At 42.4% G+C, this 24,794-nt stretch overlaps 2 protein-coding genes across 2 annotated transcripts; both read left to right on the top strand.

Moving 5' to 3' along the window:
• Positions 1–213: 213 nt before the first annotated feature.
• On the top strand, positions 214–5,995 carry LOC135249301 (zinc finger protein ZFP2-like). Its single transcript, XM_064324812.1, has 2 exons — positions 214–349; positions 2,587–5,995. The coding sequence occupies exon 2, from the start codon at positions 2,620–2,622 to the stop codon at positions 4,798–4,800; it is 2,181 nt and encodes a 726-aa protein (XP_064180882.1). The 5' UTR covers positions 214–349; positions 2,587–2,619; the 3' UTR covers positions 4,801–5,995.
• On the top strand, positions 315–23,619 carry LOC135249308 (cytochrome P450 2K1-like). The gene is made up of 10 exons (XM_064324830.1): positions 315–349; positions 12,379–12,583; positions 16,826–16,988; positions 17,531–17,680; positions 18,352–18,512; positions 19,785–19,970; positions 20,600–20,741; positions 20,846–21,030; positions 22,348–22,489; positions 23,292–23,619. The coding sequence occupies exons 1-10, from the start codon at positions 330–332 to the stop codon at positions 23,477–23,479; spliced, it is 1,542 nt and encodes a 513-aa protein (XP_064180900.1). The 5' UTR covers positions 315–329; the 3' UTR covers positions 23,480–23,619.
• Positions 23,620–24,794: the final 1,175 nt, after the last annotated feature.

Raw genomic sequence — 24,794 nt, 5'->3', positions numbered from 1 at the left:
GCTGAAGCAAAACGTGTTTTAGAGACCCAGGGAGAGTCAATGGATGACGGGCTTTGTCCGTATTTTTCAGTCTCTGGTTTTCATTCGTCTTCTCGTGATCTGGCCAGCTTGATAACAAGGTCGATCACTGGCTATAGGGAGTTAGATAGTTCTATCTATCCATACACCCATCCCATGTTTAGAGTGATTTTTTACAGTCTTAGTACAGTATTCGATGGAAGCTGTCTCCAGTTATTTTCAATAACACGTAATTTTACGGACGCTGTCTCAGTGGTGGAAGAACACTCAGAGCAAACGGACAAACCCTGAGGGATAGAAGTTTTGCCTCGATGAATGAATCATTAAAAAGGTAATGTTTCGAAAATTGCACGAAAGTATCTGGTTAATCCATCTGCCATCTACCTTGTATCCCCAGGTAGCTAACCTATAGGAGCACATTTAGCATACCTATTCATATTTTGATTAGGCATTTATGTATATGAAAATATTGACATTGTTCACTGCCGATTTTTTTTCTTGGCCTATAGGCAGTAAACAGTTTACTAGCAGGTCGCATCAGAAACATCCTTGTGCCTTCACGATATCGCCTACGCTATTTCAATAATGTCTACCGACAGTTAAATTCCGTAATAGATGTTACATTTGATGCCTTACGTTTCCAGTACCACTTCTAGTTCATACCCTTGCCTCATTGCCAGTGGTCGTCATAAACTGGTCTTGGCACCTTGGAAATCAGAGTAAAACCCATCCATTGCAACTTCGTTGTACTTTCAGTACATTATAACTGTCGCACGGCTGAAACTAGGCTGAAATTGCCAAATAATTTAGGCTGAACCCCATTAGTCTTGCGTTTTTCTGGTTTCCTCGATTTTATTTCCTCTCAGACTAACAAAGCTGAAATGAAGGCAATGCAAATCTGCACATGTTCCGAGGCACTGCAGAAAGGGGGTTCTTCTACTCTGCAAGAAGAAAACATTAAAAAGTACACAGATTGACGGTTGAAGCGCAAACTATTTTCAAAATTGACCTGAGACTTTTTTGTTTGGGATCAATGTTAAAAAAAAAAAAAAAATTTATACGCACACACACATAATAGGCTAAATCCAAACAAACCAAAAAACACTACAGAACCAACGATATAACTACAGACAACATTAATTATTACTTTATTAATTAATAATTAATGTTGTTACTTAATTAAGTAATAAGTACTACCATAAGGTAGCTTTGTATCAGGTAGCTCATGACATAAGTAAACTTTTCTCATGTTGTATAGGGACTGTAAAAAAATAAAAAAAACATTTATAAATTAGGCTTAACCGAAAGACAATCCCTGATCTTTGTAGAGATTTCTGCCCCGGCCTGCACTGTTGAGGGCTTGGCTCTATTTAGATGTGAAGTGCGCTCTACATTCACAACATATTGTTGAGAAAGTACCCAGTATTTCTTCAACAATATGTCTGGATGTATCCAGCATTGCAAGATAGTTAAAAAAAAAATATATATATATATATATATATATTGTTATTATTTTTTTTGCATCTGTGAAACCCACCAGGAGCAGTCTGCGCTGAGCCAATGTAAAATTATGAGAAGAGTCATCATTTAGCAGGCATGGGCAGTCATCTGGACTGAAGCAGACCACTACTATTATAGGCATTTAGCAGACGTTGTTATCCAGAGCAACTTACACAATTTTGACAGAGCATTTACATGCAATTATACAGCTGGATATATACTGAAGCAATGCAGGTTAAGTACCTTTGCTCAAGGATGCAATGGCAGTGGGAATCAAACCGGTGACCTTTAGGTTACAAGACCAACTCCTTACCCATTATGCTACACAGTATGCATACTAATTTTCATAGTATTGGACAGACGTGACCCCAGGATGCTTGGACAACTAGACATTCCCAAAACGTGTAAAAAGGTGCCAACAGCATTGCCCTGACATATAGTACAATGTGGAGAAGTAATCAGTTTCATTTTGAACCATCTATATGGTGTGGCATATGCCTTGTGTATTAATTTACACTGAATGAGCTGGTCTGATAGATTCCTTTTGACCTATCAGGCTCCCCTTATTTTTTATACTTGAGATTGAGATCAGCAATGAAAGCACACAATGTTCCGTTGAATGTGCCATTACCAGAACATCCAATGGCAGACTGGCTAGACCCTAATAAACACTCTCAAAGGGTAGTAACACATATATACAAGTCTCTTCTAAAGGCAACTTGCAAGAAATTGCCTGCAGAGTTGATATGGGAGAAGGAACTTGCAAGTACTGGAGCCACACCAGACTGGAAAAAAGCTGGTCGAATCTGAATTAAGCATCTCGGATTCTTGATCTCAGAAAATGCACACATGGCATTCTCATCGTAAATATCACTTAATGTAAAAATTGACCTGAGACTTGATATCACCCTGGGAGGGTGGAAGGGTTTCCCCCACCATTGTGATGCACCTTGTGACCCCCTATGGTCAATCAGGCATCATCAGGACAGCAGAGTGTAAAAAATGTGTCAGCTGCTACAGTAGGGCCTGCTTGATTAAGGCTAAATCCCTTTCCCTGTTTCCCTTCAGGAGCGGCACTTCTGCACACCTTTGAACAGCAGTATGATGCAGGCAGGAGTCTGTCTGAGACAGGATACTGAGGCAACACTACCAGAGCTCACTGAGCAGCACAGGATCAGACAGAAAGAAGAGGAACTCGGTGGACTGGAGTCTGTCCACATGGCAGAGTCAGAGACAGAGTGCGCTGCACCAGGACTCAACACACTGGAGCCAGAGTGTGTTACAGCACACAGCGGGGTCAGTGATGTACACCACACACACACATCACTGATTAAAACAGAAACTCATCTGGGCTCCCCCCACCCTGGGGATCTTATTAAGACTGAGAGCCTAGACAGTGCACAGCTGCGATGTATAAGCCATCTGCATTCCGACCAGATTAAAACAGAGTCTGTTGATGGTGGATATGTTAAGGTAGAACACATCAGTGAATTACAGGATATTAAATATGTTCATATTAAATCAGATCAAATCAAGTATGAATCCAGTGAATGTTTGGTGAGTGACGTCATGAATACTGTGATGAATGGAGCTGCTGTTGGTCACAAAGACCAGACTGAATCAGGGCAATGTGCAAGAGAGCCAAACCAAAACTGTAAAAATGAAGAAATTAATCATCTGCTGACCCAATGTGGGGATTTAAATCATAACTGTGATATAAACAATGAGAATACTCAGCCCAGAATTGCCCTACAGAAAAGCACAAACAGTCAGAAAAAACATATTGATATTCAGGGAACAAATGTGATAACTGAACCAATGATAATTAATTCAAGTAAAAACCCAAGCCTATTGACTGTTTTTCATAAGACGACAATTCAGAGAAATCAAAGAAAAATTAATATGAGTGAAAAGCGGTACAGGTGTACACAGTGTGACGAGTGTTTTTCTCAGAAAAGTAATTTAAATTCCCACATGAGGATTCATACAGGTGAAAATCCCTACAAATGTACACAGTGTGAGAAGGGTTTTCGTTCCAAATCTGATTTAAATACACACATGGGAAATCATACGGGTGAAAAAACGTACAAATGTACTGAGTGTGGGAAGGGTTTTTCCCGAATGTTTAATTTAAATCGCCACCTGAGTATTCATACGGCACCCATGATGATCAACTCAAGAAAACACCCAGACCAATTGAGTTTCTTTCAGAAGAAGACTATTCGCCAAAATAAAAGTGAAATTAATACCGGTGAAAAGCCATACAGGTGTACACAGTGTGAGAAGTGTTTTTCACAGAGAAGTGACTTAAAAATCCACATAATGATTCATACAGGTGAAAAACCCTACAAATGTACTGAGTGTGGGAAGTGTTTTTCCCGAATTACTGTTTTAAATTACCACAAGGTGATTCATTCAGGTCAAAAACCATACAAATGTACTCAGTGTGGGAAGTGTTTTACACAGAAAAAAGCTTTAAATCGGCACAATATAATTCATACAGGTGAAAAACCATACAGGTGTACACAGTGTGAGAAGTGTTTTTCACGGAAAAGTACTTTAGATTCCCACATAAGGATTCATACTGGTGAAAAACCTTACCAATGTGTGGAGTGTGAAAAGTGTTTTTCACAGAAAAGTGTTTTGATTTCCCACAAGAGGATTCATACAGGTGAAAAACCCTACAAATGTACTGAGTGTGGGAAGTGTTTTTCCCGAATTACTGTTTTAAATTGCCACAAAATGATTCATTCAGGTCAAAAACCATACAGATGTACTCAGTGTGGGAATTGTTTTACACTGAAAAAAGCTTTAAATCAGCACAAGGTGATTCATACAGTTGAAAAGCCCTACAAATGTACACAGTGTGAGAAGGGTTTTCATTCCAAATCTGTTTTATATACACATATGAGAATCCATTCAGGTGAAAAGCCCTACAAATGTATTCAGTGTGACAAGTGTTTCTATGCTAAATCTAATTTAAATACACATATGAGAATTCATTCAGGTGAAAAGCCCTACAAATGTACCGAGTGTTGGAAGGGTTTTTTCCGAATATTTAATTTAAATCGCCACCTGAGTATTCATACGGCACCCATGATAATGAATTCAAGTAAAAACCCAAGCCTAATGAATTTCTTTCAAAAGAATAAAATTCAACGAAACAGAAGTGAAATTAATACAGGTGAAAAGCCATACAAATGTACTCAGTGTGGGAAGTGTTTTTTTCGGAAAAGTGCTTTAAATAGCCACAAGATTATTCATTTAGGTGAAAAGACCTAAAATTAGTGTAATCGGTGTTGGAGATGTTTTAATATAAAATACAAGTTTAATATTAATGAGTGTACAGATTAAAATCCCTAATCTGTATGCTGTTCAGTGTGAGAACAGGTGTTTAGACTAGTGGAATTTTCTGGTGTTGAACTAAACATACTGGAATTTGCTATTTGGGCTCACATTTATAATATATATATATTTTGCATAACTTTTTTATATATATGTATATATATATATAACTTTAATATTTATATATATTATATATATATATATATATATATATATACGGTATATATATATTATATATATATATACATACACACACATACATACATACATTTAATTGGGTTTCTAAACCTTTCTGTTAATATTATGAACAATTATAATTTAATATCAATATCATGCAGTTAAGCTGTTTAAATCTAGCATATATGCTAAAATTTCCAGCAGTAAAATTTCTCTGGTGAAAAAACATGCAGCTTTTCTTCAGACTAAAGCTCCTCAGAGCTTTCTTACGTAAGCACAACTGTAGGGCACTGACTGAAATTTGGAAGTTTTTCAATATTTTTCTTTAATAACACGTTTGACAATTTTGTTCTTTAGAAAAGTAATTCCCTTGTAGTTGGAAGGCTTAGTATTTTTTGATGATAAAATCGATACTAGTGTAACTAAAAAAATAAACAATATGAAAACTGTTTGAATGTACTGTAGAAAGAAATTATGTCTATTGCAAACTTCTATCCTGAAAATTAACAGTACTGGCCTTTTCGGTTGTGCTACTGCCAATGTGGAGGCTTTAATGTGTATGTGTGCTCAAGCTACTGTGTAATTTTTCGTCTTCTGACTGTATGTTTTACCAGACATCAGTTGAGGATCTTTGTTTCACTCTTTATTATTTTATGTTGTTTATCAACTATGCATGAAATAACACTCTGAATGTGCTCAGTCCAAGGTCTCTGCCATGTAAATATTTGCTTAAACTCTTATTTCCTGCAATGTGTCGTTGCTTTCTCCTTTGCTTTCCCTGTATAAATGTTTATGAATTCCTCTTGTACATAACTTGTAACACTAATTTTACAATTGTACAAATACGTTTGATTCATATGGAGTGTGAATTGTATTAATCATTTTAAACATTTTTAATGTGTCAGAACATGTACACTTTTTTTATTTTTAAACAATGAATGTTTTCCAAAACTCATCTGATTCAATTATTCCACCATGTTCACAATCATAAACATTGACATACTATATCAGTTATTTTCATTTTTCTGACTTCTGGTCGGTATACAGTATAAATCGTTTGTGTCAATATACTGATCAATATACTAGTCAAGCCCAAGCGGCCAAAACCAGACTTCGTTTTTGAAGCTCATTTTTTGGTGTTGTAGTTCCTGGTTGCTCACTAGCGCCACTACGGATGGCTCCAGTATAGGTGTTTTCATATCCGGTTTCCATGTAAGTCTACGGTACAAATGCGATCAAAATACAAAGTCAATAATTTTTTCTCACAAGAACAAATTCATATATCAATGTATTTTATTCGTCTTATGACTGTCCACGGGTCGATTTCATGATTTATTGCGTCATTTGGGCACAGTGCCAATATTTGTTCTGGACCAATGAGGTACAGCTTGCGTCACTTCCGGATTACTGCGGAGGACTGAGCAGTAGGGACAGTAGGGACTACAATCTGTGGTCACTGGGGTGGGAGGTGAGGTCTCTTGGCCTTGACATTGCGGCTCCGACCACGGTCCACCTGTGCGAAGTCAGAAAATGCAGGCATCCCATTTTGTAGTGGTTTCATTATAGCGTGTGCTATTTACAGCTGCACTGGACGACCATAAAATAATCCTCCTCTGAAGTTTTGCGGTAGCCGAGTCATTTTTACTATTTCCTTTAGCCCACTTCACCAAATAATTAGTTGGCAGAAAGCGTAATCAGCTAACGCTTATTTGCTATATGTGGTAGTCCAGTAGCCTATGCTAAAACAGTTCGCAACTTCAGCTACCAAGCCATTTGACTAGCTAGCTAACCCTAACCGGCAAATATTCCATCTGTCAAACGTGTTTGATGGCTTGTCAGTCGTGTACATTCCGTAAATGTCTACCTGGGCTATGCTGCACGAATGTGACAAAGCTAGAAGCTAGCAAGAAAATAATAATTATTAGAAATTCAATGTACATTATTTTTGTCTTTATGCAACAGGTGGAAAACTTGCTCTTCAAAGTGCGTTGTCATATTTACACGCCTGTAGATCAGTTATTAAAATACTTGGTAGATTTGTTAATCACCGCTGACAGTGTTAATTTTTATTCGGTAAAAAGTGACTTGCGAACGATCGGTCACCCAGCAAGTAAACACCACAAACGGCGATGGAGTAGTAGCAGTTAATGGCTCATTAACTGGCTGTGGCGAAAACCTACGACGATAACTTGCTTGGTTAACAGCAGGTCTACCAGACAGTTATATGAAAATTAGCCTAGTCAAATCACCAGTAGTCTACACATCTCTGATTGATTGACCATCAGTGCAGTCGATGTTCTTCCCCTGTAGTTCATATTGCTAATGCGTGAGCTAACCACGGATAGTTTACCTAGCTCACTGGCAAGCTGATATGCTAGCTAAGCATATTCGTTTTGCCGAGAAACATAAATTGAAGATAACTGAACATAATTGTATTATTAATGTCATACATATAACGTGATTACATGACACAGTACAGTCACGGATGGAAATTAAACTCCGTAAACATTTGATCATATATTTTAAAACATAACGGCAGACAGTCAGCTAGCCTCAAGTTCGTTCTGCAATCGTTCGTTCAGGTTGATGGGCTTTTCCGCACCGGACTGTCAATCACATTGTAAAAATCACAAGACCGCTTAACTCTATGGTTTTGGCTCCAAATCGAGAACATAGCCGCACCCGCCATTGAGCTTCAAAACGTGTTTTACAGACCCACGGAGAGGCAATGGGTGACGTCACAATAGCTTTGTCCATATTTTTTACAGTCTCTGGTCAAGCCTTAGGCCCGAATCAGCACACCGCACTGCTTTTTTGTGTTGAAGCCAGAGACTGTAAAAAACCTACAATTAAAAAAAAGAGCTGCTTGCTGCGTCTTTTTTTCTTGTTGCAAGGCAACCACAGAATCACCTGTCATAAGCCCAACCGTTACTTTGCTGTGAAGTAAACTTACCAATCTGTACATTTTATTAGCTAGCTAAAAATAGTTAGGGAAATATACTACATCTACATAAAAAATGGACAGGCGGAGGGCACTTGCTCTGGCTCTGATTGAGGGTGAGAGGATGTTCGCAAATTTCAAGTTGGACACAGAGAGACAGAGATCTGTTTGGGTACATGAGACCCTCATGAGGAGGAACAACTAGGAGCTTCACCTGGATGATGGCCGGTTCACGGCGTACTTCAGGATGAATCGAGAGCAGTTTGACCATCTGCTCTCAATCGTCGAGTCCAGCTTCACAAAAATGAATACCAACTAGAGGGAGTCCATTGGTCCTGCCGAGCGGTAAGGTAAGTTGTCACCGTGAATTCAAACTGTTGAAGCTAACGTTATTGTGTAGCGTTTATGGTTTTAGCTATGCTAACGTTAGCGTTGCTACGCTGCTAACGTAACCTAGTAGGCGCTAGGCAGTGAAATAAGTGAGCTCAGTTTCAACATTGCCTTAGGCCGGGGGTTCCCAACCTTTCTTCCCCAGAGCCCCCCTAACTTACACCTGATGGAATTTGCGCCCTTCCCCATAGGCTATTAAAGAAAAAATGATACATTTCTTTCTTTTTATGCCTTTATTAGCTGATATAACTTGCAATGCTATGCATGTATCATATTTATTTCATATTTACATTCATCATTTTATTTTCTTCTTTTTTAGAACGTAGCCTAAGTGTAGGCCTTCAACAGACAGTCTGTTGGGACCCTGTGGTGAATTTGATTAATGAACCTGTACTTGAACTTGAATCCCTCCTTGTCTTTCTGCTGCCTGCTCCATGCCAGATAGTCTCGATTATTTTACCTGCTTAATATGCCAACCTACCACATTACCATTTTTTTTATTAGCCTATTATTATTTCGAGAGGGCATAGCCTAGCTACCATACACAAGTGTCGTGTGCTTTTCTGTTCTTCTTTAATGGCAACCTTGGGCTTGCATGCCCACAACCAGGGATGGAATGTCCGGTGTAATGTGAGTGACAGCCAGCCTAAAGTCGTTGTGAACGTCCAGTCTGTTGCGTGCTTTTGTTTTGATGGCAACAAGTGTGCTGATGGCCGTTTCTGAGAGATCTCAGTACGACATCTCTTCTGAGAGATGTGTCGTACTAAATGGGAGTACCATCCTGGTCGCGGTATGCACTGTGAGCTGTGGAGCAATGCTCGGTCCCTTGGCAGTCCAAAACTTCTTGAATCCTTGTTTCTTTGACAGTGAATCAGCCTGGATGTCAGCAAGCTCACATTCGCAGTTCAGGTATTCCACATCCTCGATTTTGGCGATAAAGGGATCCAAAACCCACGATTCCTTGGAGACGTGTGTCAGCGAAACCGCGATTTTAACTCCTCTTGCAGCAAGTTCATATGGCGGGTGAACTCGCCAAGTAAAGACACAGGCACAGTGCCCTCGGACTGTTTCAGCAGTAGTGGAAACTGTTGCACTGAGAGCCAGTGCACCTCTGAGTGCAGGAGGAGGGTTTGGTGCGCTTCATCCTCGCGTAAGTCTGCGAATAGACGCTTGTTGGTGGGGCGACCTTTGATGAAATTTACAATTTTAACTACAGTTGCGAGTGTTTCACTGGAGGTCACCGGACAGTTTTTTGCTGGCCAGGGCTTGGCTCCGTATCATACAGTGAAATATTGCGCACTGTCGAGTCTTTTCTTTAACGTTACACTTGACCCGACTAGCTAGCTTTAGACACTAGCTTTTAAACCAGTTCCTGGTTATGGTTATACACTTTGTTGTATGTTGCTCTGGATAAGAGCGTCTGCCAAATGCCTGTAATGTAATGTAAAGTATTATACTAGTAGGTGAAGTAGAACGTCCAAATGAAGGGATGTAGAATATGCAGTTCAGAGAGGCGGGGTGATGCATCTGGGGCTCCAGGTTTTGTCAAGGCGTGGGCTTGAACCAGTGGAGGAACAGGGTTTGAGCGGTCCCTAAACTCAGGGAGAGGGACAGGGCTGCAGCGGTCCCCAAACTCAAGGAGAGGGACAGGGCTGGAGCGGTCCTCGAACTCAGGGAGAGGGACAGGGCTGGAGCGGTCCTCAAACTCAGGGAGAGGGACAGGGCTGGAGCGGGCCCCAAACTCAGGGCAAGGGAAGGGCAGAAGCCCCAGGGACAAAAAAAAAAAAAAAAAAAAAGAAAGAAGAAGGTAAAGCACTGTAGAAATTAGGGCAGTAACACCTGCAAATGTGGAGGCCAAAGTGTAACGTGGAAAGCCTCAGGGCACTGTGCTATGGCAGCATGTCTAGAAGGTGTGAGGAGAGGGGTGCACACAACCACGCGAGGTGTCGTGTCTAGGAAACGACAGAGTTCCACGCCAATCGCCAATCTGTAGAAAACAATTTCAGGAGGGAAAAGACACAACAGCAGCAAGCTCTTCAGAAAGTTTAGACTTTATTGCACAGGTGCACAAAGCCGGATCAATTCAGGGGAATTGAACCTCGATTGTCAGTTTTGCATACATTTTATACACAATTTGTGCCCACAACCCCCCTTTAACACATTTCTAAAAATATCAGCCATCTGATCTTTTCTGGCACAGTAAGGAGTTTCACTTTCCTGTTCGTGGGTCAACTTGACCTTTTTGGCATAAAGATGATTTTCGGTCCTTATGATGTTCTTACTGTATTAGTAAGTATTTTTATCATAGTGGACAGGTGCCCCAAAACGGATTTTTAGTTCTATTGATGTCTTTAATTAATCTTCATCAGTGGACAGGTACCCCAATTTTCCCTTACGTGGTACTTTCCCACTTACGCATACACCACGTCATTGCTGTCTGTATTTTTCCAATTTTCCCTTACTCTGTACTTTTCCACTATGCATACACGTCATTGCTTTCTGTATTTTTCCATTTACACATACAAGTTCATAGAGTTTATAGTCTCCTGTACTTTTTCTTTTTTATTCAGGTTACACAGGGGTCACTGTAAAGTATTAGTTTTCTAAGTTTTCTAGCATATTTCTATTGGGTAATAACGCTTTGTTAGTTTTTTGGATTATATTTTTAGTAATATATGATTAGTTTTTGGTTAGTGTTATCTGCTGGAATTATTATTCGATTAGTGTTTTCTGCTTAATGAGTAAGTATGATTTTTCTTAAGCCTTCTGCGTTTGCCTTTTTTCTACAGTGGATACTGTGGTTTCTTGCGTTACCATAAGCTTTGCTGCAACTACTGATATAGAGTTATTGGATTACATATTGATTATATTAGTATATAGTTATACATGTGATATATGAGTGTATATAATTTTTATCATGAAGCATTGAGAGTTTGGAGGAAACAGTCTGATCAACATTGACAGGAATACCCTTTAACAAAAAAACTTTAACATGTGACGTCATCACACTCATGGGGAGTCTCAAAATTCTCCTACAGAGGGAACCTGGACTGACGGTGTCCCCAACAGCAAAACCTCAGCGTTCGCATGCGGTGGCTGGGCAACGGCACAGTCAGCTCCGCACGCGGAAAATGGCCACTTGTGCCACACACCCGGTTCTCCTCACGGTAACATTCACGGTCCCGAGGGCCGGCTGAGGGTGAATTTGCACGGTGCGCGCTCTTTGCGGTCTCTCACGGCGACATATGGGGGCGACATAGCTCAGGAGGTAAGAGCGGTTGTCTGGCAGTCGGAGGGTTGCCGGTTCGATCCCTGTCCCGGGCGTGTCGAAGTGTTCCTGAGCAAGACACCTAACCCCTAACTGCTCTGGTGAATGAGAAGCATCAATTGTAAAGCGCTTTGGATAAAAGCGCTATATAAATGCAGCCCATTTACCATTCGCAGTTTTACAGTTTTAAAAAGTACAAAACGTGGTAAAAAAAAAAAAGGAGTTTGCACTCACAAACCTCTACAGCACAGTGTTGCTCAGTTCAGGTGTGGGACGCTGAAAGCACAGTCGTTTACACCGTTCCCCAGATCTCCTTTATCCACCTTGAACTTCCCTTGGGTCCCAGGCAGGTGGTCGGCAGAACTGTAGAACCAATCCAGCCCAGTGAAATATCCCCGCATTTAGGACCATGCTCACAGCTTGTTTGTGATTTGTCAGCTGTGGTCCCACCCACTGGCCTGAGGTTAAGAAGTTTTTTCCCTCTGCTGCTCAGTTCCCTGAAGGATTCCTGTTGTTGGAACAGGCTGCTGCGTTATTACTAGGGAGTGTTGATGCTGTCGACTCCCTTTCTCTCCCTACCTCCAGCTGTCAAAAAATAGGAGAAAACGCTAAGCTCTGCTACTGGTGCTGCTATTAAAATTTCTGCTAAAATTTCTCTCTCTCCTCTTCCTCTCACTCTTTCTATCTCTCACACACTCCTCCGTACTCACTCTCTCTCCTGTGTTTTGGGGCTGACCAGATCAGAGGGAGCTATGTTGGAGGGGATTTTACCCCAGATGCCCCCACCCTTGACCCTCCTGGGGGTGGTGCTGGTGCTGTTTCTGCTCTACCTGCTGTCTTCCACCCCTGGGCAGGGAAAAGACCCACCGGGACCCAGACCCCTGCCCCTCTTTGGGAACCTGCTTCTCCTGGACCTCAAACAGCTCCACCTGTCTCTCTGTGAGGTAAGGACAAAAAAAAAGTTGTAGTTGCTACTGCTGCTGCTGCTGCTGCTACTACTACTACTACTACTACAAATAATAATAATAATGTATATGCCACCTTTCATGGTAAGGTATTGAGGATACTATAACAAAAAATTTAAATAACCTCCAAAAAATAATTAGATAATATAGCACAGACATAAAACACATTTGAAATTATTGAAGCAATACGTGACAGGAATATAAAATCTTTATTCCTCGTTCTGCTATTTTGTTTACAATTAAAATTATACAATTATACATATCATTCTCTTCTTTCCACAGCTGACAGAATATGTATTTAGATAGACTTGACTTGAGCAACAAAAACTTCAACAAATACACATAAATGACCATTTAAATGGCAGACGACCTCATGATAAGGACAAGCACTGTTTAAACTTTTAATGCAAAGCTTTGACTGAAAAGCTTTTTTTTTTTGCAGGCACCTACACCTATTATTGAATGCATTATTCTAACGAATGGATTTAAAGGTGTTCTCTGTTTCATGTCCTCACATTCACATGCCCTGGTCGTACATGTTCAGGAATCTGCCTGAACAGGTATCTGCCTGAACTCTTATTCAGAGTGACGCAAGTGCGCTAACCTGTTCAGGCAACCTGATAGCTCATTTACCGCCATCAGCTGCTGCTAGGGCCACAGTTAATTCATTACTGAGAACGTGGACATAGAGCATGCATAAACCAAAAATGTATGACACATCATATTAATAATGTACAAAATTTGCCTAATTCACGAAACGTGTACGATCATATTTGAGATTGATTGTAAACTGTGTGTAAGAACCTTTCCCAAGAACATTTTGGCTTTTTTTTTTTTCTTATCTGTATTTGTTCATGGCTCTTTCCTTATGCTAGTCACATAAACAGGATTGTGCATAAAATGTACACGCGGTCAGCATTCATCATCTCATACACCTGGGATATGCTCAAAGACAAAGGTCCACACGTGTGTCATGAATCATGATAACAATATAGTTTTTTCTCAGGAACATTTTCAAGAACAAAAGCAAGAATAATTTAAGAAATGTTTTGTGAATGAGGCCCAAAATCATTATTTGTACCTTTAAACGATGCATAACAAGCTGTTTCACAAAATACGCAAAGTAATAAAACAAAGGTAAAAAGAGTAAATAAAAATTTTAAAAATACATTTTTTTTTAACTACAGCAAAATGAAAGCGTCATACTCATCCGCAGCTCCCTTGACCCTCCCGACTCCCCACCCTTCCCTCCCTCCATCCCCTCTATGACCCCCCCCACATTCTCCACCTTCTCCCCACTCTCTCTCCCTGATGTCTCCCAACTCTTGCTCTCCCACCGTCCCACCACCTGTGCCCTTGATCCCCTCCCCTCTACCCTCCTCCAGCTGATCTCACCAGAGATCATCCCCTTCATCGCCCACCTGATTAACTCCTCCCTGACTTCTGGCACCTTCCCGTCATCTTTCAAAAGAGCCCACATCACCCCCATTCTGAAGAAACCAACACTGGACCCCTGCCTCACCCAGAACTACAGACCGGTATCCCTTCTTCCATTCCTATCTAAAACTCTCGAACGTGCTGCGTCTAACCAACTTTCCTCTTTTCTTTCTAAGCATAACCTCCAAGACCCTCAGCAGTCTGGTTTCAGACCCGGTCACTCGACGGAGACTGCCCTGCTCTCCGTCACTGAGTCTCTCCACGCAGCACACGCAGCATCCCGTTCATCTGTCCTAATTCTTCTTGACCTCTCAGCTGCCTTCGACACCGTTGACCATCCTACACTTCTGTCTTCCCTGACAGAATTGGGAATTTGCGGACCAGCCCTCAACTGGATTGCGTCCTATCTCTCCGGCCGCTCCTTCCAGGTTGCCTGGGCCGGTGCAGTATCAGCTCCTCGTCCCCTCACAACTGGGGTCCCTCAGGGCTCTGTCCTTGGTCCCCTCCTCTTTTCTCTGTATACTAGGTCCCTTGGCCCTGTTATTGCCGCCCATGGCATGTCATATCATCTCTATGCAGATGATATTCAACTTTTCTACTCTTTCTCTCCCACAGACACTCAGGTCTCCGATCGCATATCCGCCTGCCTGAGTGACATCCAGAGCTGGATGACCAAACACCAGCTCAAGCTCAACACAAGCAAAACGGAACTTCTCCATATTTCTTCTCTTACCTCTCCCACTTCTCATCTGCCCATTTCTTTAGGAGACACTCCCCTACACCCTTCACAGAGTGCCCGAAATCTTGGAGTTGTGCTGGACAACAGGCTGTCACTCTCTGAGAATATCGCGGCAACCACCGGTCGTGCAGGTTCATCCTGTACAATATCCGCAGAATAAGACCACTCCTCACCAATTATTCCACACAGCTCCTGGTCCAGGCCATGATACTGTCACGTCTGGACTACTGCAACTCCCTCCTGGCTGGCCTCCCAGCATCAGCCACCAGACCCCTTCAGCTCATCCAGAATGCAGCAGCACGTCTGGTTTACAACCTCCTCGTGACTCCCACGTCACTCCCCTCCTCATCTCCCTCCACTGGCTACCAGTGCAAGCTCGCATCCGGTTTAAGACACTGGTGCTTGCTTTCCAAGCAGTCAAGGGTCAGCTCCTGGTTATCTGCAGAAGATGATCAGACCCTACAAGCCGGCCAGATCGCTCCGATCGGCTACTACAGGGCGGCTGATTCCTCCCCCAACACGAGCAGCAACAAGGTCTCGACTCTTTGCAGTTCTGGCCCCACGATGGTGGAACGATCTTCCAGTGGAGGTCAGAACAGCAGAGTGTCTGAGCACCTTCAAACGGAAACTCAAGACGCACCTCTTCTCTGTGTACCTCTCTCCTCTTCCCTAAACCCCCTCCCATAACTATTAAAAAAAAAAAAAAAAAAAAAAAAAAAAAAAAAAATTTTGGTTCAGACTATCTTGTTTCTCCTTAATGTATGCATCATAGTAAAGGCTTTTTATCTGCATGTTGTTCAATGGACTTAAGTGGACTTGATCCTGAGTTTGGTTACACTGTTGTAAGTCGCTCTGGATAAGAGCGTCAGCGAAATGCCTATAATGTAATGTAATGTAATGAAAGAAACAGTAAGAAAGATAAAAATATAAAAACTGAAACATCAATACAGAACATAAATGATACACAAGGAGGGTCACAACTCGATAAAAATAAATAAAAGTGATTATAGCTGGCTTGATTTACACGGGAAGGCCGCCAGAGACGATCCAGTATCCTTTGGTTTTCAACCAGGCCTCGACCTGCATAGCGCAATCTGATGAGATGAGCGGTCCATTGGTAGGGTAGGTTCGCAAGACCTCACAGGTACAATCTGCTACCAATTCACATCTCTCATTGCAAGTAATTAAATGGCTCGTGAAACCCGACTCCGAACTCGACTAGCAACCCGTGCGAAGAATCTAAAACTGTGGTGATTTGAGAGCTCTTGTTTGTCCTCATTAGTGGTAAATGGACTGCATTTATATAGTGCTTTAATCCAAAGCGCTTTACAATTGATGCCTCTCATTCGCCAGAGCGTTTAGGGGTTAGGTGTCTTGCTCAGGAACACTTCGACACGCCCAGGGCGAGGCTCGAATTGGCAACCATCCGACTGCCAGACAACTGCTCTTACCTCCTGCGCTGAGTGGTCTGGCACTAACTGGAGATTGGCCAGTGCTTGACAACTTAAACAAGAATGAAATGAACTGTCATGGCCCCATTGCAAGGAAATAAATGGACATCTTTTTTTGTCTGTAAAGGATAAAAATTGACATGATTTTAGGTATTTTTCTTGGAGAAAGCAAGACTGGACAAACATGTTTGTGTGTTGATTAACATAGAGACTTGGGTAAAAGATAATCCCACAGTTTCCTGAAGTAGACTTTGTTATGATATGACTGAACAGGAACAGAGTGTGCCGTGAACCCAGCCCTGAATCAAGAGTTTTAGTAGTTTAGCTGAAGGTATCCAACAGTCTCTGTGCTGTAATGCACCTGATTATTGCTGTTCATTCAAAATGTTTGAAATAAAAGGCAGTTTTTAAATGTGTCTGTTGTTAAGAACCAATAAGACTTTTTACTGTAATTTTCAGCAGTGGTGTGGATGTTTGTGTTCATGTTCTGTTTATGAATAACAGGACAAAAAAAAAAAAAACAACTGACAACAAAATGAAGGCTTGGGTACTGTCACGGTAGAAGTCCTGTTAATTTATTTTCTGTCTCTCCAGCTGTCTAAGAAATATGGATCTGTGTTCACCATACACTTGGGCCCCAAGAAGGTGGTCGTCCTGGCAGGCTACAAGACGGTCAAACAGGCGCTGGTCAACTACGCTGAAGAGTTTGGAGACCGGGAAATTTCACCCATATTTAGAGAGACTCTGCAAGGGCACGGTATGTAATCCAGTCCAGTCCTGTCTGTTTGTCGGTTTGACAATCTACGTGCACTTCAGCAAATATAGTGACCCAGAACATTTATCCATCTGGACATCGCCACAGTCTTTGAGTGTCCAAGCATACCTTTTCCCCCACACTGATCAGAGGGCCAATAGTCTGTCTCTGGTCGGATGCTTTCAGACACACTTGAATAGCCCTGAAATGCCCACTAGCAGCCTGCTGTTGCAGAATCAGCACTACAGCAGTGGGCTATTGGACAGTCAAGGAAAGGCATTCCAGTGGAGGATCAGCTGTTAAAATTAGTAGTTGGGGAACGGTCTGCCACCCGACCACTTCAGTGCTGATTCTTACAACATAGGTGCACCGAGGGCTGACAGTGGCCCAACCATTGGTGCTTGCTAGCTGGGTGCTAGCGAGTGTTTCTCCTATGTCTTACTGCTGAACTGTCTTCCACATTTGCATTTGTTTGCACAAATGATTTCAGACCGACAGATTTCAAGGCTGCAAGGCCCCCCCTGTGGCGTTCTGCCCTCTCCCAGGTGTGCTGTTCTCCAACGGAAACTCCTGGAAGGAGATGAGACGCTTCTCCCTCACCAACCTGCGCGACTTCGGAATGGGCAAGAGGGGGAGCGAGGAGAAGATCATCGAGGAATCCCGCTCCCTCATTGAGGTGTTTGAGAATTTTAAGGGTGAGAGAGACATATAGGGCTGGATTCAATCAACATTTTATTTTGAAATAGCCAGTCATATTTTTCAGCACTAATTTCTGCAACTTCTGCTATCGATCTGGGAGAGACAGTTATGTGCTGTCCGCCCAAGCACACGCCCAAGTGTCAGTCACTGCCTCTATTCACACTCTGAGGAAGTCAGAGAAAGACACTTCACGTGCCGGCTAACGTCATTTTAATACTTGCATACTTGACAGGGACAATGCGCTGTAATCACAAACCAATGCGCTGTAATCAAACCAGTGTAATCACTGGTGGACTGACTGAAACCCTCACATTAATTAATACATTTTTTTGCATCAATTGTGTTGTGAATGCTAAAAAATAGATTCACAAATTTCAGTTTCCTGTACCTTTATGGAAATAAATATAGTGCTTATCATTAACTTAAAATACATGTTTTCAGACTTAACTGATGCAGATATTGGTTGTGACAAGAAGCAGCACACTGGGTCCTAGAAACTTAGAATCCTCTGCCAGAGATTAGAATCCACTGTCCAACAGCTTACCTGTGTGCAATTGTTTTGTTTAATCGCTGGAGACCTCAAGTTCTTGAGTTCGGAAGAATGTCTTTTATCCTTTAAACTCTTGACAAAACTGGAGGGTTTTCTTAACTTTTTTTTGTTCTTTAGGTGAGCCTTTCAACACCACTCAGCCAGTGAATTACTGCGTCTCCAACATAATCAGCGCCATCGTCTACGGCACCTGCTTTGACTACGCTGACCCCGCCTTTCAGAAAATGGTCGACAGGACCGGTGAAAACATCCACCTGTGTGGCTCCGCTGAAATACTGGTAATGTTCACTAATCCTCAGAAAGTTAGAAATTTTAACCTTTTAAATTCTTTCTGGATTTGATGGTAATACAACATTTGACCCAAGTGGCTTAGTTGGTAAAGGCTTGAGCCACAGGTACAGCTGGGCTCCATTGCCAAGACATTACAAGCTGTAGCCTGGGTTCTGTCTTTGGGGATCTATAAGTTTGAGTCCTTTGTGGTGGGACAGTAGATTTTTGTCCGCATTCCAGGGGTAAGGTGGGTTAAGTCAACCAGGGTTCCTCATGTTATCCCTCTACATTAGTTCTTTTTTAATGACACATCAGGAGCCCGTAGGCCACCAGTTTTTCTCAGTGAGAGAGATCTTTCTCCAACTGTCAGTTACAGCTCCCCTACTCTATGTGCTCTGCAGTTCTGTGGAGAAATAGAAATAGTTACTGGACCACAGATGAGTACACTGTGTTCTGTGTTGGTCATTCTAGATGATTCTGTGCTTCCCCAGCAGTTTGGGGAAGGCCATTTCCTGTTTCAGCATGACAGTGCCCTGGGACACAAAGCAAGGTCCACATAGAAATGGTTTTGTGGAAGAACTTGACTGGCCTGCACAGAGCCCTAACCTCAACCCCATCCAACAACTTTGTGATTAATTGGAAAGCCAACTGGGAGCCAGGTCTAGCCGCCTCAATCAGTCCCTGACCTCGCTAAAGCTCTTGTCTGAATGGAAGCAAATCCCTGCAGAAATGCTCCAACGTCTAGTATAAAGCGTTCCCGGAGGAGTGGAGGTTGTTATATAGCAGCAAATAATGGACCAACTCGATATTAATATCCATAAAGTCGTTGCATGCCAGGTGTCCACATACCTTTGGCCATGTAGTGTACATTAGGTAGCTAGATGGCCAAAGTTGAGTACTTGGGGGGAGTAGTTGGGGTTGAAGATGGAGGAGGAGACTTCTTTGATTGTAAACACAGGACCTCAGCAAGGCTTGAAAAAGCTGCATAATATGCCTCTAAGGACTACCCTCATTAGTTTGTTTTAAGCTTTTTGGAGTTCTCCTTGTTCTTTTTGTTACTCATCGCATGAGGCTGTGCAGGTGTAATCATAGTGGCACTGAACTAGTGATGTAGTTAATGTCCTCATGGTCGCCTTATCAACAGGAACTTTGATATTCTTCTTAGAAAACTTTGAATGGACCTTCCCAATGACAGAAAAGGCCATAGATTCACCTGTCCTACACCTGTCCTTTGTAGTTCTGATCCTGAGCTGTTTTTGTTTTTTGGCTGGTTACTGCAGCTGTACAACATGTTCCCCTGGCTGCGCTGGTGCTGTGGCTGGTGGCTGGTGAATCGGACCCAGATTTTTAAGAACGACGGATACAACCTTGAGGAGATTATGGGACTGGTGCAGGGACTGAGGGACACACTCAACTCCCAGGACCTCAGGGGATTTGTGGACTCCTTCCTGGATCGGCAGCAGGAGGTATGGAGAGGGAGAACCGGACCGGGACTCAACTGAACCATACTCTGCGTCGTTCTTAACCACAAGCCTTCATCGCATTACAGTAGATTCGCTCAGCAGAGACTCTCATCCTTTTATCCTGTACACTGTTGCTCTTGAACGGACAGCTTTGGCAGCTTGCTGGTGCCGCACGCACACAAATATTATTTCAAACAGTTGTCATGTAGCTATTCTGTCCAGTTTGTTCAAAGTCTCAGTTTCGATTAAAACACGAAAATATGGCGTTACCTTCATGGAGTTCTAAGCCTATCGTTTCTATAACTACAGCGTCCACAATTATCCATTCTGCACCCAATAGGCTTTTGCAGGCTAAGATGATATTTCAGCTAGCAAAATTGTTGGAAATCGGTTGAAGAGTAAGCTAATAAATCTCTGGATGGAATGGGAAGCCAGTTTTACTCTTGCAATCATTCAATCTTTTTGCTGTGTTTGCAAACTCCTGCATTGGCTTTCAGAGAAGTGGCAAGCAAGTAACACATTCATCATTTGCTGAAATACATCATCAACATCTTTAATAAATTGTTTGTTCAACCAACTCTTTATTTTATTGTTCATGGTCTCTATGGTGTTCTGTACCTGTTCTCTCTCAGGAGTCAGACCAGCCAGGTTCCTACTTCCACAACAACAACCTGAAATTTACCATCTACAACCTGTTTGCAGCAGGGACGGATACCACTGCAACCACCCTGAGATGGGGTCTGCTGCTGATGGCCAAGTACCCCCACATACAGGGTGCGGAAATACACACACACACACAGAGTTGTGCCTGGATTGTTGTTAAGAAAATGTATGCTTTTTCACTGTCTCTCTCTCTCTCTCCCTCTCTTGGGGTGCAGACCAGGTTCAGGAGGAGTTGAGCCGGGTCATTGGGGACCGGGAACCCCGGGTGGAGGACCGGAGGAACCTGCCCTACACAGACGCCGTGATCCACGAGATCCAGAGACTGGCTAACATTGTACCCATGAGCATTCCCCACACCACCAGCTGTGACGTCACCTTCCAGGGACACTTCATCAAGAAGGTTCTATCACCCACCTCGCCTAATCTGTATCCTTCCCTCTCTCCCTCCTCATCTCCTCTCTTCTTCTCTCACATTTGTTTTCTCCTTCCATCCCTCTCTTCCTAAGCTGTCTGGTTTAATGGCTGCAGGGCTCAATTATGTACAGTCTTTTCTGAATAGGGCCGGTGTGGGTGCAGGTTTGTGTTTTAGACCTGCACTAAGTCACCTATACTTATCAAGGTCTTATCGCATAATTAGGACACTGGCATAGAATTGCCAAATCACAAACAATTGTAAAGATTGCATGTATGCATAATCAATTCTACACAGCATAGACCAGATTATTTCTGATGCGTTTATTCACGATGGTTGGCACATGCAGTCTTCGGCACTTCATCCAGAAACACTTCTTTCATGACCTCAACAAAATAAATAAATGGAGGAATAGCTTTATTCTGGTTGTGTCCCAGCCACAGATGGTCCCTGAATTCGGTGCTATGCTGTGTGCCACAACTGTGCCAAGTTTACATAAAGCAGATTTAAATGGAGATGCAGCTTAGCTTGGAGTCAGTCGCGAAGTGGGACTTGATTGCAACGCACATTTCTGTGAAGGTTTTTAAGTTAGCTGGTGACAGGCCTACTGGCTAACTGCCGATGTTGCTAAATTTAGTGTAACACAGCCAAACAGTAGCTAGCTATTTATTAACACATAACGTGAAACTATCCTCCTGGAAGGAGGAATAAGGCAAGATTTAGTTAGTCTATTGTGCCGATCGTATCAGATAGTACACCACTTTCCAAAATCTCCTGTATCATACACAGACACAGTCCAGTCATCCTTAATGTTTGTTTATAGCATTGCCCAAATAAATGATAATCATAATTTATTGCCTCAAACTACCATTATTTGATGAACAGCCTAGTTTATATAACTGTTGTATGTGAGCACTCGGGGTGGTGCGCTCAAGGTCATTCTGTTATACTGCATATTAGCTGGCGGCCTCGTGCCTACGGTCAAATCGCGGGCACTCCCACTCGTGTGATATCGCTTGAACAGCAGGAGATATTTACAGATCGCAGGAGTTACAGTATGTATACATATCCGGAGTTATGTTCAGATATCCATAGTTATGTACATATTGTAGGAGTTACGTACTGATAGCTGGACTTATCATAAGGGGTCAACACCCTTATGATGGTAGATGTGGCCTGGGAGTCTGTTGGTCCGAGATCAGATGCTGTGGCAGCGTCTGCCAGATGGCACTATGTGTGTGTGCACGTGTGCAAATTATGGTGTTTGCGTGCGCGTGTGTGTGCGTGCATGCATGCGTGTTACAGGGAACTACAGTGATCCCACTCCTGACGTCAGTGCTGCAGGATGAGGAGGAGTGGGAGACCCCCCACAGCTTCAACCCCGGCCACTTCCTGGATGAGAAGGGCTGCTTCATCAAGAGAGACGCCTTCATGCCCTTCTCTGCAGGTACAGCACAGCGCAGCGCATGGCAAAGCAAAGCTCTCTGAACCAATGCAAGAATGCAGCAGATATGACACGTCAGCTTCCTGATCCACAGGTTGCTATTTTCAGTCAGAGGAGGGACACGCTTCAGTTTGTACTAAGAGTAGTCTGTACCTGTATTTAGTTACTGTGATTATCTCTTTCTCCTGTAGCTGTATTTAGTTACTGTGATTATCTTTTTCTCTTCTGTAGCTGTATTTAGGTGCTGTGATTATCTCTTTCTCCTGTAGCTGTATTTGGGTACTGTGATTATCTCTCTCCTGTAGCTGTATTTAGGTGCTGTGATTATCTCTCTCTCCTATAGCTGTATGTAGGTACTGTGATTATGTCCCTCTCTCCTGTAGCTGTATTTAGGTGCTGTGATTATCTCTCTCCTGTAGCTGTATTTAGGTGCTTTGATTGTCTTTCTCCTGTAGGTGTATTTAGGTGCTGTGATTATCTCTCTCTCTTGTAGCTGTATTTAGGGACTTTGATTATCTCTCTCTCTCCTGTAGCTGTATTTAGGTGCTGTGATTATCTCTCTCTCTCTCTCTCTCTCTCTCTCTCTCTCTCTCTCTCTCTCTCCTGTAGCTGTATTTAGGTGCTATGATTATCTCTCTCGTTCCTGTAGCTGTATTTATGTGCTGTGATTATCCCTCTCTCTCTCCTGTAGCTGTATTTAGGTGCTGTGATTATCTCTCTCTCTCCTGTAGCTGTATTTAGGTGCCGTGATTATCTCTCTCTCCTGTAGCTGTATTTTGGTGCTGTGATGATCTCTTCCTCGCAGGGCGACGGGCCTGTCTGGGAGAGAGTCTGGCCAGGATGGAGCTCTTCCTCTTCTTCACCTTCCTCCTGCAGAGGTTCCGCTTCACACCACCGCCAGGGGTGTCCGAGGATGAGCTGGACCTGACACCGACCGTGGGGTTCACCCTCAGCCCTTCCACCCACCTGCTGTGCGCTGTGAGCCGGACCTAAACCCCACTCCAGCTGATGGATGTGAACTTCAGCTCTTTTGTTCTTCACTAAACCTTTCTTTGATCAGTAAATGTTTGTAAGCCTTGATAATAAGTGCTGCTAGATTGAATAGGTTCAGCTGATTCAGATTCAAACCAAAGGGTACAAGGAATCAGCACCTTCATTCACTGCACACAAACCCTCATGTTACTCTCAACAAAACTCAAGCTGTTTTGAGTGACTATCAGACATGTAATAATTAATTAACTGTGCGAACTGTGTATTAACTTTTGGAAATAAACGTTTAAAAAGACAAACCTCCTGTCTGCATTGACTGTCCTTGTCTACCTCATGTTAAACTTAAACAGGAAAAAGCCCTATGTAGGATCTCTTGGACACATTTGTTTTTTAACCTTTTTGTTTACAAACAGTTATTCCTGCTAAGTTTTCTTTTGCATCTACTGTTCTGTAGGCTCATGCTTCTTTCTCCCTTGAATAATCTTTGTATGTTTTCTTATTCATTTAATATATTTGTACTTAATTCTGATTGAATCACAACATTCATTTTGTGAAGCTTCAGGAAGTAGACTTGAACTTGTGGGTTCAATTCTCACCTGTGGTGATGCCATCTTACCTTTTGCACAAGGTACTTAACCTGAATTGCTCCAGCCAATATCTAGCTTTAAATAGAAATATGTATTGTATGTAAGATCTTCAGATTTCTCCAAATAAGAGCATCTGCTAAATGTTTAAAATGTAAAAGTAAAGGATAACCCTTGTGAAAAATACCCACAAAGGCCAGTGAAGGGAGGATTACTGTCTGCAGTGCAAACTTGTGCTGTGTTTCAGTAATATTCCCACTGGCCAATGTGATTGCACTAAGTTTTTACTTTGAACCTAGCGAACTAGCTGTCTGCACTTCTTTAGTGGGGCCCAGATAGCTCAGTCAGTACTGAGTGTCAGACTTTAAATTTGTGGTTCCAGAGTTCAAGTCCCTGTTTAGGAAGGGTGTTTTACATACATCAAATGGTGTAAATAGCATGTGTTTCAAATCATGAAGCTTCATGTGTACATTTCGATGAAATGTCTCAGATTAGGAATGATTTAGGGTGGCAGTGGTCCCAGATAGACAGATGTGACAGATGACAGATACCTGTGAATGGCACCCATCAAAAAGGACATTACCTGGAGAAACATGCAGTGAAGGCTTCAGGGGTATGTTCCAACTACTTATTTTCTCACCTTGCTTCCTTGCCTTGCACCTAGCACCACCCATTGAAGGATGTAAGGAAAGGAAATGTGTCTGAGGTAATTGGAACATCTTTGCTCTTCCAGG

Source organism: Anguilla rostrata, chromosome 2 (assembly GCF_018555375.3).
Source record: "Anguilla rostrata isolate EN2019 chromosome 2, ASM1855537v3, whole genome shotgun sequence".
Lineage (NCBI taxonomy): Eukaryota > Metazoa > Chordata > Actinopteri > Anguilliformes > Anguillidae > Anguilla > Anguilla rostrata.
Note: the sequence above shows the minus strand (reverse complement) of the source record. Positions and strands in the feature narration are given on the sequence as shown.

Coding starts and splice junctions, on each gene's coding strand:
- LOC135249301 (XM_064324812.1), top strand. CDS start 2,620: ATGATGCAGGCAGGAGTCTGTCTGAGACAGGATACTGAGGCAACACTA.
- LOC135249308 (XM_064324830.1), top strand. CDS start 330: ATGAATGAATCATTAAAAAG. Junction 19,971..20,599: donor TCCTGGATCGGCAGCAGGAG/GTATGGAGAGGG, acceptor GTTCTCTCTCAG/GAGTCAGACCAGCCAGGTTC. Junction 22,490..23,291: donor CTTCATGCCCTTCTCTGCAG/GTACAGCACAGC, acceptor TCTTCCTCGCAG/GGCGACGGGCCTGTCTGGGA.